The sequence below is a fragment of the Antrostomus carolinensis genome, unplaced genomic scaffold, assembly GCF_000700745.2.
Source record: "Antrostomus carolinensis isolate BGI_N321 unplaced genomic scaffold, ASM70074v2 scaffold25692, whole genome shotgun sequence".
NCBI classification, from domain to species: Eukaryota; Metazoa; Chordata; class Aves; order Caprimulgiformes; family Caprimulgidae; genus Antrostomus; species Antrostomus carolinensis.
Genome location: NW_010300537.1, coordinates 6,743 through 23,334, shown reverse-complemented (window position 1 = coordinate 23,334; position 16,592 = coordinate 6,743). Strand labels below are relative to the sequence as shown.

The window sequence follows — 16,592 nt, the reverse complement described above, 5'->3', positions numbered from 1 at the left end:
CAGATTGGTCAGGCATGACTTGCCCTTGGTGTAACCATGCTGGTTGTCTCAATCATCTTCTCATTCTCCATGTGCCTTAGCACAGTTTCTAGGAGTATCTGCTCCAAGGGTATCTTAATTTTTTGTCTTGTGTTAAGTACCAGATCATCAGCCTTGAAACCTTATTATACATATTGATTCAGAACTGTATCTTGAGTTCTGGCAATACTGTCTAGTAACTATCTGGCACATATAAATGTCTACTACTGTTATTAATGTAATTAATTCAGAAGTATTTTTTTAACTCAGAAATTGTATTTTTTGATCAGTGACTTAAGTTACAATAAAACTAATTGTGTGTTTATCTGTATAGGTTTTGCTGAGAACAACAGCAGGAGATATAGATATAGAATTATGGTCAAAAGAAGCACCAAAAGCATGTCGAAATTTCATCCAGCTTTGTATGGAAGGTAACGACTGACTGAGACAGGAGTTGTTGAAGTTATTTCAGATGCAATCTTTGTGCCTTTTTTTGTCAAACAGAGGTTATAACTATGTTTTAACTAGAATATGTTAATAAGTTTATTTGTATTTAGAAAATATTAGCTAACATTCAGACAATATTTTTCAAGGTTATTTAGGAACCCAGTGGGAAAAAAAAATTGTATGTTTTGCTCTAATGTAGCAGATGACATAGTATTACTGAAAAGTTGGTGGTGGCTTGGGAAGGCTTATTTTCAGCAAGTCTCTATGAAGTATAACTACCTCTTTAAAGTATGTATGAAATAGCAATGATGCAGTATTGGACGTTTTCCAAAATTCTAGTTTCTGTATCACCATCTTTACTACCTTCTCATTTTTTTAATGAGTACTTCTGTTGTTTCATTTGCTATAGTTTGTGATTGATGGAAGCTCTGTAACACTCTTCATTGAAGTAGTGGGTACCAGAATGAGAACATCCCCGTTGAGAAAACTGTAACAAGAATTTGTAAAGGATCTGGTGCCATTATGTGCTTTGTAGCTGCTGCTATTGTCCTATTTATGCATTTATGGAGTGGTTAAGAGTTCTTTTAGCCCTCCTCTGTTAAGGAAAAATAGCAGTCCAGGATTTATGCCTCCAGCACGGATCCAGCCTTTTCCATATTCTTGTACCTAAAGTGGAAATGTGGAGATTTTTTTGCAATGGTAAATCAATTTCTAAGCCTTTGGTAAGTCTTGAGAGTTCACTTATCCTCAGTGTTAAAGAATTGGGCTTTATTTCCTTTCTGAATTTTTCTGGCTACTGTGTAGGATCCTATGCTTTGTGTAATAAATTTGAGTATTTCTCTTTTGAGTATCCTAGCGTATAACCATCTGTGAATATATCTGGCGGTGCTGCAACATTTGCAGATCCTGCTTTGTCCTGCAGCATGCTACAGATTTATTTTTATTTATTTAAAAAAAAAATCTACTGGAAATATATGTCAAGTAAAGTTTCTTATGATCACATAAGCCTTATCTGATAGATACATAAAGGAAGATAAATTAGGTAGCAAAATGTACCAGATATTTCATTCTGTGAAAATGATCAGTTTGGGTTGAATGTAGGTGGTGAAAGAGGTGACACCTGTGTTCCGTGCTGGTGAGTGAAAATGCTAACCATTTGGTGTATGGGAATGGCTATTGATGTATGGTGGCTGTGACAGAGCAGAGTGGTTTTAGTTCTCCTTTTAAATTGATGTACGTTGGTAGTATCATTCCAGTGATAAAACTTAAAAGCTGAGAAGAAAATAATTCATCAATACCATCTTGTTGGTGATGTGCAGTGGTATGGTGATTTGCACCATACAACACCATGTTTTTTTTCATAAATGTCATGAGCAATGCTGTGTAGCTGAGACACAGTCACATTGAGGAAGACAGTGGAAGAGGAGGGAACCTAGTGAAAATTGCAGATTTCCGTTACAGTATTTGCTTTCTGGAACTTCAGTTCTCTGGACATCTCTGCATAATCATATGAAAGTTTGATATTTTGCGACTTTTGAGACTACTTACATATATATATATATATATTTTTTTTTTTTTTTAGAGTACTACAATAACACAATATTTCACAGAGTAGTGCCTGGTTTTATAGTGCAGGGAGGTGATCCCACTGGTACTGGATCAGGTGGAGATTCAATCTATGGAGCTCCCTTCAAGGTATGTATCTGTATATCTTATGCATTAATTTTTGGTTATTCTCTATCAGTTGTTCTTGCTACCACGTGAGGTCGTGAGAAAACAAACATTTTATTAGAAATGCAGCATTGTACATGTACAGTAATTGCTTTCACATGTTGCTTCAGTATTTTTGAATAAGCCTTTTTGCATTGAGAGTTCTTAAATCTCTCTCTTCTGATATTATGATAAATGTATAACCTTACTAGCATGAACTTCACAAGAAAAAATAGGGAGTGGGAAAAGTGAAGAGGAGGTGGCAAATTCAGATGCAGAAATGTACATTTTTACACAGGTTGTATCTCATTTAGCAAAGGTCTTTGAATGTTGTATATGTGTTCATTGGTATTATTGGTACCAGCTCATCTCTTAAGCCAGAAACTCAGATCCTGAGTGAAGCTACAGAAGCACAGCAGCTGTGTCCTGTTCTTCCCGATTGTTTTATTTCGGATGGGGCAGGCACCTTTAACTCATGACTGAAGCTGCATAGCCTGTCTCTAGGCCTTCCATCTGTTCGAGCAGACTCATACATATCACACAAATGTGAAGTTTGTGGAGGGGATTGGTACCTGAGCAGAGATCAAAACAAATATTACGAGTGTTGTAGTTGCATTGCTGCTTAAAATTACTGGTATCTCAATAGTGCAGAGTTAAGAATTGTGATATTACCATGGTATTAATATATTACTCATAATTTTCATCTTGCTTTAAAGCAGTCCTATTCTGTCTTCTTATGGTCCAGAAAATTTTCTTCCTATGGATTTTTGCAGTACAGTACTAGTACAACCTGTTATTTAGCTTCCAGTTATTTTACATGAAGTAGAATTTCCCCCTTACAAGAATAATAGTTTTAAAAGAAGTATATGAAATGAAGTTACTTTTAGAAATGTTTTGGACTTTTTAATATTAGGAGGATAATAAATTCCAACAAAAATAATGAATAACAATTGATTATTAGGCAATGATAGGAAAAAGAGAAAGTTAACAAGACAGGGCTTAGAGTTTTAATTAGATCATGTGTCTTTCTTTTACTGGTATACTAGTTTCTATTTTTTTTCTTTTGATGTTTGTTGGTTATATGTTTATGGTTTCTTCTGAAAGACAGTTGTTCACTTGTTTGCATTTATATAGGCACTAGGGAAAAAAAGGACTAAAAATAATCTTTTCTGCTGAAAACAGAAGCTTTTAAATGCAGTTGTGGCATAAAGTTTCAAAAGACTTTGATTTTATTACTGTCTGCATTTAAAAGAAAATTAACAGCATATTTTCTGTGTATGCGTATTGATGTAAGTAAACCATAGCTAAAGAAGTGTAAAAAATAGTTACATACTTAAATATTGTTCTTTTCTCTTCTTGCTTTACCAGGATGAGTTCCACTCACGATTGCGATTTAATCGCAGAGGACTTGTTGCAATGGCAAATGCTGGGCCTCATGATAACGGGAGTCAATTTTTCTTTACACTGGGTCGTGCAGATGAACTTAATAACAAGCACACAATCTTTGGAAAGGTCTGCTACGTGAACTGGAGTCCTAGTCTGAGTTTTACAGTAGCTGCTATAAGTTTTTCCGTATTTTAGTGGTGTTTGCTGCTACATACATTTGAAATTTATTTTACTGCTTTCTAAGCTGTCTCAATTCCCTTTGCTTCCCAGGTCTGGTAGACATGTTCCTATGAGTTGTTCCCGTAGTTATCTACTTTGCTGTTCTTATTCTTCTATTTTCATATTGCGCTTTCTTTGAATAATCTTACTAATATTATTATGGCTCTGTCTTATTAATCAATTAATCTAATTCTAGTGACATTTTAGAAAATTCTGTTTGTAAACTCAAATTACCCAGGAAGAATCAGAAAAATGAAAAACACAAGATTAATTTATCCCTATCATTTTTTTACTTCAAAGAAAAGAAAACAACTATTTTTTTTATTTCGTGGTGTCTGTGTTTCACAGGTCACAGTAAGAACTTGAAATCTTCCCCTGCGTACGCTCTCAAAAATGCAGGTTTAGCTACCTGTATTCCTTCAACTTTTGCTGTTAAAAAAAAAAAATAAATCATTTGTACATTGTGCTTGCTGTCTTTTAGAATTCTTACATGCTTACAGTATTTTCAATTGTCTTTATGTAATAATTGCCATTCTGCCATTTTGCAGAATAATTAAAAACTATTAAGCAAGGATGTTCAAACCTTCTTTATGAATTTGACAGGTTACAGGGGATACAATATATAACATGTTGCGCCTGGCTGAGGTAGAAGTTGACAAGGAAGAAAGACCTCTCAGTCCGCACAAAATAAGAAGTAGTGAGGTGAGTATGCTCTGGTTTGAAATTTTAAATTTTAAAATTATTTTGTTCACAGTGTTCAGAAAACTGCGTTCTTATATTAAAACTTGGCTTGTCTGTTTATATATTGTTTTAAAATATTGAATCATTTAATTAACAAAATACTTATTAAAAATGTGTCTAAAGTAGTACTTTTTTACCAGGTTTTGTTTAATCCTTTTGATGACGTTGTTCCAAGACCAAATAGAAAGCTGAAGAAGGACAAACCAGAAGAAGAAACTAAAAAGTCCAAAGTAAAAGGCACAAAGTAAATATCTGCAACATAAGTCGTGGTTAATTTTCTTTCACCTTTAACTTGCATCTTGGTAATTTTCTATTTCTACTTTTGAAACACAAGGTTTTACCAAAATGCAGAGGAATGTTCTCTAATCTTAGAAAAACCTACTTGTGCGTTTCTGAAGAGATCATACAAATCTAGTTGCTCTGACTGAAGCGGTTACTGTTGGTAGCTAAGCTATAACTGTTTAATGCATGTTGATAGCTTGTTGCAAAAGAGAGGTAAAAGGTAGTTTTAGCTTTTCCCTTGGGCAAGAATGTGCAGTCATTCTTCTCTGACCCAGATGACAGCGTGGTTAATACGTGCTAGTAACTAGGTCATAACTCAGTTATTTGAGGTTTTTGAACTTATTTTATCAGCTACCACTTCTCTCCCACTAAAATACTTAGCAAAAGGCAGGCATTTTAGCAAGGGAGCAAGGGAGATTTCAGTTTCTGTGAATTGAATTTGGTAGTCATGCAGTAAAAAGTAATAGGAAATCTAAAGTGTGTTTATGCTGTCAGTTCTGCTGAACAGAAAAAAAAAATCATTATTTCTTTTAATTACGTTCTGTGAATCAGTGTGCATTTTATGCCTTTCTGAGCCGTCATATCTTGAAAATGTTGTGTTTGATATTCGAATGTTGCTCTGTTGGGAAAAAAAAAAAATTAAAAAATGCAACTGCTCTGTTTTCAGAGCTGACAGCATTTAGAAGTCTGTGAAAGTTAGTCAAGGCAGAATTTTTTAAATTCCTTCTTACCATTTTCTAAGTGACACTTAGCTGTCCTGATTGTTTTTCCTCAGGAGTAGAAAAGAACATGCTTCTCTAAATACTCATTGTTTATTGCAAAACAACACATAGTTGTTTGAAATCGGTATGTTTATCAGGACAAAAAGGTTTTTTAAAAATTGCATACAATATGTAAATAATGTTTAAAGTATATGGAATGTTAATAAGACAGTATTTAAAGTTTAACTAGAAAATGTATTTCTCTCTCAAAGAAATTTTAGCCTGCTTTCATTTGGGGAAGAAGCTGAAGAAGAAGAGGAGGAAGTCAATAGAGTTAGTCAGGTAGTGTACCAAATCATCCCCATTTTTCTTTTAAACAGAAAACGACTTTTTTTACATGTTTGTGAAAAGATTTAAAGTTCTTAATCTTGTTCTTATGTTTGAGTTTTGAACAGTAATACTAGAAATTACTTCAATTTTTATGATTTTACTATTTTAACATGTGGAAAAATCGGAAGTTTTAAACTTTTCTAACTTTGAAGGTGCCTTCAGTTACTATGTGATATTTATTTAATAAAATAATTATAAGAACTAATATTAATACTAATACTAATAGAAAATACGTAAAGTTGCACTCAACTGATGAAAGCACAGTGGTCTCAGCAAGTGGGAGAGTAGGCCTCAGGAGCAGAAAGACAGATGAGACTCTTCAAGGATGACAGCCATTGAAGGAGAGGGCTGTCCCCAGCAAACCTTCCAATTTATAGTGACTGTGACATTTATGGCATGGAATGCTTCTGTGGGCCAGCTTGGGTCAGCTGCTCTGGCTTTCACTCCTCCTGGCCTTAGCACCTGGCTAACTCTAAACTGCTAAAGGCCTTTATCATTATGGAAACCCACATACCGTGGCTGGCCACAAACTAAAACAAAGTGTCTTATCAGCTTTTTTCTCACCACGTGGGGTGCTGCATTCTTCTTAAAATGCAGCTTTTCTGACAGAGAACTAATTCTATGATTCTATCCCAGCAAAACCAGGACAACTTTGAAAAAGTGATTAAACAAGGGATTAAGGTGATTGGTGTCTTTTAAATGTTACAGATCTAATTGTGTCTTCTGTATCCATAGAGTCTCAAAATGGTTATATTATAGAGTATGAATGTTAGAAATAAAATTTATGTACCTTAGAATGTTATAGAAGGCAGAGATCACAGGATTAAGGAAATTTGTATCAAGAAGTGGCAAGAGCAGAATGGCTGCATGAGGGAGGGCAAGTGAGGAGGCAATAGTGATCCACTGCATGCAGTGTGCTCACTAACAGGGACATAATCCCATAGGGAGTTAATACAGCAGGCAGAGTTGGTTGCTGGTAACAGGATCCATCAGCAGTCGTGGACATGGCAAACATTAACCAAGACCAAAGTCCCCATCCAGAAGGTCCAGTCAGGAGCAGAAAGAGATGGGACAGGAGTCAGGACTGGAGACAGCTCTAGAATGTGGGTGCAACAGGCCCATTCAGGGGACAGGGTTAGGTGCAAGTACACTTCTGACATAGCTCAGGCAGTGGATGGATTCTCAGACCTGAGCTGAAACCGTGTTCATGGGTGGAGGAGCTCCAAGTAAAACTCCTTAAGGCCACTAAGGGTATTAGTGCAGGCCGGGGCCCTGCCAGTGAGGCTGTCACTGGCTGTTGATTAGTGTTAAAACTGAAACCATCTGTGTTGAAACTGCTTATTTTGTTGTCTGTACTTGTTTGGAGTAGTTACAAAGGTGGCAAGCACTTCTCATGTTTCATCTAGCTCTTCAACTTATTTGTTGAAGGAAATAATTTTTCATGTTCCTGAATGTGTTAGTGTCTTTTTCTACATAATAAAAAATTGGATGAATAAGGTTGCATTACCCCCACAACTACTGTCTTTCTGTAAGGATTAAAAAATATGGCTGAAATGAAGACATTCAGGTCACAATACAGACTCTTTTCTGTAACAGAAAGTTTCGGTCTGATTTCAATCTGAAATGTCAGAGTACTTTTTGGGTTAGCATGGGGAAGCTTTCTTACTGCAGTCTTTCTGCCTGAGTACATTATGTATTATTAGATTGATATGTCTGCTTGCTTCCGTAGATGATTCCTGCATAATGTATTGCAGGTTGATATATTGCAGGTTGTTAATTTATTTTTCCTTTCTAGGTTAGTATTTTACCAATTGATATGTACTGCTTCATACATGGTAGTTCTTTGAATTGTCATATACTGTTATTGGAAATTCAAGTTTTTACCTCTTCATTCACTCGTATGTGCTAGACCATTTATCTTTATGATGTGGAATGATTGTGATGATTAAACAACCTCTTTTTTTTTTTCCCTCCCCCTGTAAAATTAAGTGCATTGCTATTGCAAAAATACTTTTAAAATCCATGGAGTCAGTTTGATACTCATCTTTTTGGAATGCCTCTCTGTTCTTTTGCTATAAAAATTGTTTCTGCTTACTGGTTAGCCGAAGTCTAACAAGAAACAAGTTATCTTTTTCTTACCATTATCCTTTTTCACCATCTAGTCTCTCAAACACTGAAATTTGTAATAGCTTTTTTCTTTTTCTTTTCTTTTTTTTTTAACAGAGCATGAAGGGAAAAAGTAAAAGTAGTCATGATCTACTGAAGGATGATCCACATCTAAGCTCAGTTCCTGCTGTCAAAAGGTTAATATATGATTTCCAGTTTCCAAAACAGATTCATTTTCAGGATGATAGACCTTTTTAGCATCATGTATACTTTTTGTTTGTCTGTTACTCTGAGAAATTAAGAATGGTAATGCTGAATCAGACCAAATGTTCTTCTAACCCACTGTGCTGTCACCAACATTGGCCATCAGTGGATGCCCAATAAAGAATAAAAGTAGGGCAAGCATAATGTTTACCTGAGTAGTCTCCCAGCCCCCATCTGGTTCCAGCTCAGAGGACTGTCAGAGTTTGATGTGGTTCATCTATTTAGTAACCCTTAATAGATCTCTTGTCAAAGTACTTATTCAGTCTCTTGTAATATTGTTTACATTCACACCCTCCTGTCAGCTGCTGGAAGAACTACCTCCCCTTTTTGTTCTGAACCTGGCTGCTACTAGCATAATTTGATAATTCTAACTCTTATGCTGGAGAGTGTGAGACAGTTTGCTGTCAATCCCTTTAAACCTCCCTTTACCACCACTCTTCTTAGGCCATCTCTTTTCTAGTCTAAACTTTTAAAGCCTATGCAACTTTTCTTCACATGGAAGTTGTTTTTGTTGTTCTTTCCAACCCTTGTTCTGTTCTAAAATGTCTTCTTCTTTTTTTTTTTTTTCCAAATCTAAATAATATATTAGGAATGAGATGATTTATAAATCTGCATGCTTGCATAAGGGTGGTGTCCTTTTTCTTCTCTGTTTCTTTTTAATACTTCTCAACTTCTGATTTGCTTTTTTAAGTGGAGTTATGAGCTGAGACAATTCCATGATAATATATCAGCTTCAAGAATTTCCTAATCATAGAATAGTTTGGGTTGGAAGGGACCTTTAAAGGTCATCTATTCCAGCCCCCCTACAATGAACAGGGACATCTTCAACTAGATCAGGTTGCTCAGAGCACTATCCAATGTGATGGGGCATCTACCACCTCGCCAGGCAACATGTTCCAGTGTCTCACCACTCTCATAGTAAAACATTTCTTCCTTATATCTAGTTTAAATCTACCCTTTTTTAGTTTAAAACCATTATCCCTTGTCCTATCACTACAAGCTCTACTAAAAAGTTTGTCCCCATCTTTCTTGTAAGCCCTCTTTAAGTATTGAAAGGCTGCAATAACAGAGCCTTCTCTTCTCCAGGCTGAACAACCCCAACTCTCTCAGCCTGTCCTCACAGGAGAGGTCTTCAATCCCTCTGATAATTTTTGTGGCCCTCCTCTGGACCTGCTCCAACAGGTCCATGTCTTTCTTCTACTGAAGACCCCAGAGCTGGATGCAGTACTCCAGGTGGGGTCTCAGCAGAGCAGAGTAGAGGGGCAGAATCCCCTCCCTCAATCTGCTGGCCATGCTTCTTTTAATGCAGCCCAGGATACAGTTGGTTTTTGGGCTGTGAGTGCACATTGCTGGCTCACATCCAGCTTTTCATCCACCAGTACCCTCAAGTCCTTCTTGGCAAGGCTGCTCTTAATCCCTTCGTCCCCCAGCCTGTATTGATACTGCAGATTGCCCCAAACTAGATGCAGGACCTTGTGCTTGGCCTTTTTGAACCTCCTGAGGTTCACATAGATCCACTACTTGAGATTGTCCAGGTCCCTCTGGATGGCATCCTGTCCCTCGGATGTGTCCACCGCCCTGCTCAGCTTGGTGTCATGTGCAACTTTTCTGAGGGTGAACTCAATCCCACATCAACTATGGCATTGATGGAGATATTCAACAGTACTGGTCCAAGTAGAAACCCCTGAGGTACACATCATGGTGAATGATGGTCAGCTGAGGGCAGCTTGTTCTGAATGTGGAACTCCTTTTCCTCACTCCTTTACTTTTCTCTACTTTAGATTTCATCTGTCATTTTATTGTCTCATCATTCAGCTCCTTCTGCAGTTCTTCAATCTCTTCTTGGCTTTACTATCCTGAGTAACTTAGTATTACCGGAAAACCTCAGTGACCTGGCTATTTGCCTGCTTTGTTACTGAGCTCACTGAACAGCTCAAGCCTGAACACAGATTACTGTGGATATACGTCAGTGATCTTCCTCCATTGCAAGAAGTGATTGTTTGCTTCAAACTTTTGTTTCCTGTCTTTTAACTATCTATTTATTCATGCATGGACTTTCTCATCACTCAGGACTACTTAGTTCCCTTAAAAACCTTTGAATAGAGATTCTGTGTGAGTCCAAATGTATTGGAGAGGTAATCCACAACCATGTGTAACCCCTTCAAAACACTCCCAGAAGTTGGCAAGGCACGTCCTTTTATAGCCATGTCACAAATCCCAAGTAGGTAATTTTACCTTTTACTGTGGTTGCTACTTGTGCAGGACTGACAATCAGAATTACAGACTTGGAGGCATTCTATATGTTATAAAGGTGTCCTTTTTTTTTTTTTTTTTTTTTAGTTATAATCTTCTATTAAGAGATACTTTAACAGGGAATTTTCTGGATTAATTTTTTAAATGAAATTAATGTAATTGATTCCGACAAATTCACGGGCTTTTTTATTACTTTGATTACTCATCAGTGGCTTAGAGCCCACCTCAGAGCCTTGACTTTGCGGACTCCTTTAACTTTCTTTGCTTTTTTAAATTGTGGGATGGAAAAATCTTCAAGGGTCTTTATTATTAATTTGTGACAATTAACAGTGGATAAGTTAGCCTTAGTATATTCAAGTAGATTCTTTTTTTAGTACACTAAACTGTAGCTGCATAACAAATGATGATTTTAATATTAAACTTAATTATCAGTACAGTGTATGTCGAACATTTCTATGTAAAGAAGGCTTTCCAAAATATAGACTATTTGCAATGAAATGCTAGAAACTGTTTGATATATGAGATCAAAAACATCCTTCTTAAGTGGGTTTTGTTGGCTTTTTGGTTGTTTTTTTTTTTTTTTTTTTTGCTTATAACTTTATACAGTAGTGTTTTGTCTAAATAGCTCAAGGTATGGTTAGAATTTGTCCGTTGTATGAAAGTCTGTGGTTTTATTGTTTTTAAATATTTCTCATTAGAAAGGAATATGACATTTAAATGGCAGAAAATACTACTAATTGATTCTTTTAGGATGAATGTGAGTATGATATAAATTACTATATTGACTAAAATGTCAAGTAGCTAACCAAACAATTTTTTTTTATTTTAGAACTCTTTTTTAAAAAAGTAATATTTTAAATATCCTCTGGTGCTTCAAAGTAGTTACAGTTATTTTTCTTCTTTTAGTGAAGCAGCAAATGAAGAAGGGGATGTGAGTGAGGTAAGTTACTTTTTTTTACAAAGAAGTTTTTGGTTTTTACTGTGTGTGAATTAGATTTTCTTAGGGGAGTAAATGCTACTTTAGAGGTTATTGAAAACTAGCTCAAGTGAGATTTCCAGCAAAAGGCTGGAGGCCCTCTCAGAGTTCTTAAGGCTTTGCCATTGTGAACATTCACAGCAGGGTAGTTACTACTGCATACAACCTACTGCATTTTGTAAAAACTGCTTACCAGATATTTTGGTCAATAGAGTAGGTACATGGGTAGATATTTATCATAGACTGACAAACCATTAATAAAAGCCCTGAAATTGCTTCTAAAATAAAAGTTAAAATTAAGTTAGTCATTAATAATAATATAACTCCAATGTCTGAGGGGAAATCTGTGTATGAGTGAGAGTCCTGTTCGAAAAATTTCTTCAAGGAAACAAAATTTCAGTGACTATTTATCACTAAAATTGTATTGGTGAAGACTGTCACTTCTGAAAGACAGGAAATCTGAATAACCAAGCAGTAACATTCAACCAGACGTGGAGGCTATTTCAATTACAAGGAGATTGTCATACAAGGTGCAGAGCAAGGTTGCTAGCTGAAGTATGTCTTTGCCTCCAGCCATAGGTCATGGAGGTACCCCTTTGATTGGCTGTTGAGACAAGGATGTCATATTTGAATGTAATCTCCCATTCCCCAAACTGAATCCTGAAGAGTAGTGTTTTCCGTATGTGTCCGCCGTGCACAGGTACTGCACTGTTAGTTGGTGCACAGTGGAAGTGAAGGAAAGACACAATCTATCCCATTCTTTTGCCTAAAAAAAAAAAAAAAAAAAAAAAAAGGTCTGCTTCCACCCTGTTTCCTGTTGTTTTTTTTACAAAGCATAGTATGAGTTCAGCTTCTTGGACTCTTTTCCCCTGTAATTCCTGCAGTGCAGGAGCATTTAAGTGTTAGAAGGATTCTGAGATGGTATTTAATTAATAATTCTTCATGTGTTCAAATAGGCCTTTGTTAAGTGAATGGGATTTGGGGAATATAGAACAGGGATATATTAGGTACATTTATTTACATTTTTATTTTTCAGCTTGATTAATCAGAATGCTGTTATATGATTAATGATTAATCAGAATAATGTCATGAAGTAGGAAATAGGAAGGCTTTTTTTTTTTTTTCCTGTAGGTGCTGCCCTTAGATTTAATTTCATTGTGAGATCTTAGCTAGAATCTAGCATTTCAGGCAGTTACCTTAACCTTGTTAAGTGGTACTAGTATTTTATCAACTCTCTTGAATTTATTTCAGTTAACACATCACAGGGTCACTTTCTCATTTACACGGCTGCAACACGTTAGTAGTTTTATAGCCATCTTATGAGCATGTAATTCTTCCATATCTCCCTACCTCCCTCAAATAACACGTCCCTAGCATGTAAGAGAAACTCCTGTTATTATTCCCTAAGCACCTAACCTTGCTTTTTATGCTATTAAATATCATCCTGTTTCTCTTACCACAGTCCTTCAAGGTTACTCATTTAATGCTTTGAGAATCAGATCCTTTATATTAACAGTACCTCATCGCTGTTTGTTAAACCCCTTTTTGTGCCTAAGTCATTAATAAAAACTTTATATGAAAGCTGTTCACAAGGCTGAATTTTTTTTTCTTCCCCACCAGTGACATTCTTTCATTTTACCTTTCTACACAACTTGTTTTCCTGTCCCTATATGTTGGCTAGTTACTGAACAGTAAGTTTTGTGCAGTACTATGGATAGATAAAACTTGATGTCCTCTCCCCTCTCAATAGTCTTCTCAAATGACTAAATCTTATTATATACAGTACTCTTTAGTCATTCTGACACGAAATCTTTCATTACATTTTTATTTCCAGAGCAAAGAGAAGAATAGGCCACTCAGCTAACAAGAGCAACAAAAACTAATACAGCTTCCATGCAGGCAGTTTTGCATTTCTGTGTAACAAGGGGAACACCATCACCCAGCTGAACAGCCACTTCCCTCCTGAGTTGTCATAGCCCACTCTGGGTGGAAATGTGGCAAATCTATTAGTTAGTAATAAGACTTTAGAAAAATTAGAGTCTAAAAGATACAAGATCAGATTGAGTTAATGAGACAGAAAAGAGGTGGAAGGAGAAGACTGGGCAGGAGAAAAGAGTAGAGTTGCAGGAGCAAAGGGGTTGTGGAGGAAGGTTATATCCTATTTAGTCAGTGTTTTTGTAGAGGAAAAATGATGAAAACCTGTGCAGAGTGAGAGAAATGAAAGGTTCAGGAAGTATAGAATTTATCTGAGTTGGACAAGTTGAACCATTTTGTCTCTCCCATTTTAAAATACCATACATGGAACCCCCCTCTTTTTACTCATATTTCTGCAGTTTTTTATTAGCTTACCACTTAGCAGTTGCAATTTGTCTAGAGTTGTAAATTTTTATTCTATAAAATCTCCCGTTCAACTCTTTGTGTTTCAGTGAAATGCTCTTACCTAAGCCCTAGCCAAATCTCCGCCCGGAGTCTGTCTTTATCCTTGACTGTTAAACACCTTGAACACAGTCCAGTCACGTTACGTTTCTGGATTCTGTCCCCTGACATTGAGGTCTCTTGTTATCCCATCTCCCTGATAATTTATCAAGGAAACAAACCTTTCAGGAACTTTCATTATCTCCTCTGTCGGAGAATAACTTTCTGGGAAATAAAGTTAAATGCCGATCCTATTCCACTTTTCTGTTTCCCCTATTTAAAAAGAACAGACAACCCCCCCACAACAACCTTTCAGTTATTTCATTGACAAAATATTCAGCTATTTTACTGTGCTGAATATCCACAGTTTTGATTTTTATTCCTGACTGGTTTTCTCTTGTCTAAATCTAAAATCTAAGCATGATAGTCTGAAGATTCCTAAACAGTGAATCAGATATGACATCTGAAATTCAGATCTTGATTTTTCTCTTCTATTCCCAAAATTGTGCCTCCTGCTGCTTTTATTTTTCTCCCCTCTCCCCCTGCATGGTATTCATGCTGCTCTTCCTCCTACCTGTCAATCACAGCCAGGATATGTAAATTGTTTTTAGAGTGTTCCTCTCCAAGCACTAACATCCTAGCAGGCCTCTGGTTACAGTACAGTCCTCTGGAATACCATTTCTAAATCTGTCCTTTCTCCCTGTGTGGTTAAAATTAAAATAATGTAGATTACAATCCTATGCTTTTTCTTTAGCTAATTAGCATCACTCCAAAATAAATATGAAAAGATGTGCATCTAGTCTTTGAGCAGGCATCCTTCCATTAAGGTTCATGCAGGCTTCCTTCTTCAAGGAAGGAAGTAGTCAAACTTAAATCCCTTGGTCTAGCCAGGCTTCTTCATTACTGAGTCATATTTCTCCCTCTAAATGTCTTCGAACCAAGATGGTTTATCCCCTTTTGCCTTCCTCTGCTAGGTCTGGAATTACAGTACCTCTGTAACAAGTTGGAATGATTGATTCCTCAGGTTTTCACAGCCTGTTCTGATCAACATGGTATTTGTAAATTCCCTCGTGGAGACTGGTGGGAAAACCTCTTCCATCCCATCATAACTCTAGTATAGCTCCGTGGCAGGAAATTCTTAGTAAGTTTTGTTTTTCTTTCAGTGGAAAATGAAGGAAATTATTAATGTATTGCCTTGACCAAATTTTGGATTCATGAACAATGACCAGACTGATACCACGTTGCTGTGAGGTCTTCTGCAGACCTGTAAGAGATTACAGTCCAAAATAAACTGGTTTAGTTTTTTGAGCCATATGAAAAAGTTATGATTTGCATTTGAAAACAAGTTTAATTATAATATTTCTAATTTTTTGTTCCCTCTGAAGCAAATGAGGGTATATTTATTTTAAAAGTTTGCTTTGAAATGAAGTGTGGTTTTGGGTTTGTTTTGTAAGGTATTCTCCTTGTAAGAAAAACTTTACATATTCAACATTCTGTAGTAAAAAAAAACAGCTAAAGGAGAAGTTTTATCATTTTAAATTAATAAAGGAGGAAGAAGAACACGATGAAGATACTGATAGTGTAGAAGGTGAAGCTGCTAGCAATGAGAGATTTCAAATAAAAGAGCGCATCGCCAAGAAGTTGAAAATAGATACAAGTGAAAATGCTAAACAGCAACTTCTAGAGGAAGAAACTAAGACAGAAAGAAAAACAACTAGTCGCAGGTAAGTATTGTGATTTTCCCCCCCCCCCCTTTCATCTTGTTTGCAGTTAGTTTTTCTGTTTAATTCCAGTTTGCAGTTACTGCATTAATAGGTTAGTATTACATTAAAATTATTCCCCCCCCTCCCACCTTCAGCTGTGGAAGATAAAATTGCCTATTGCTTTCTCATTTCTTAATTTCTTTTATCAGTTTGAGCCAAACAGTTAAGCTGCATTTTGTTACACTTAACTCTTACTGATACCTTGCATGGGAGTTTTATTTTTCCCTTTGAGTTATAAACTAAGAGTATTTATGTGTATGCATCGTGCTTTACTTTGTCTTTCTACACAATTGTAAGGCTGGGTTTTGTAGCTTTTTTATCTGTGGTAACACATGGTGGTCATCCACCACTGAGACTCGCAGAAAGTCATACGTTGAAGTCTGGTTTATCACAGTCATTCTTACTGTGTACCAGTTTTTCAACACTGCAATTGATACATCAGTTTTTAAATACCATTTAGGGCTGTTCTTAGAGGGCTGTAATATTTTTGTGTTTAGTAGTATAAGACTGTATTCAAATTTTTAAGCTAGCTCTAGACAAATTATTATGTTTCTGTAGCAGTATTCAGCTCTTTACAGACATAAAAGTGTGGGTGCCAGTCATGTAATACAGCTCTGCCAGCCTTCGTGAACCTCTATACTGATTACCACTCAATTTTCTCATGGAACTTCCCTACCCACTGTAGACCAAACATGTGTTGATCAGAGCAGACAGAGATGTGGGAGGTGCAAATATGAAGCAAAAAGTTGGATCCACCATACATAAGCTTGAAGGGTAAGGTCTACTAACATATCAGAGGGCCAAGGAACATCTGATATCTTATCAGAATTGTTCATCTCATCAGATATTTCAATGTGCTAAGAGAATAATTGAACTTCTAAAAATATTTTTTAAGAGTACTGTCTTTTAACATGCATTACT

The 16,592-nt window shown here is 36.2% G+C and overlaps 1 protein-coding gene across 1 annotated transcript; it reads left to right on the top strand.

Moving 5' to 3' along the window:
• Window positions 1-356: 356 nt before the first annotated feature.
• On the top strand, window positions 357-15,632 carry CWC27 (CWC27 spliceosome associated cyclophilin; the record flags this gene model as incomplete). The annotated part of the gene is made up of 9 exons (XM_010163176.2): window positions 357-449; window positions 2,048-2,160; window positions 3,544-3,687; window positions 4,384-4,482; window positions 4,662-4,765; window positions 5,777-5,846; window positions 8,118-8,197; window positions 11,424-11,457; window positions 15,457-15,632. Coding segments are annotated over exons 1-9 (827 nt in total), but the record flags the coding sequence as incomplete, so codon positions are not given.
• Window positions 15,633-16,592: the final 960 nt, after the last annotated feature.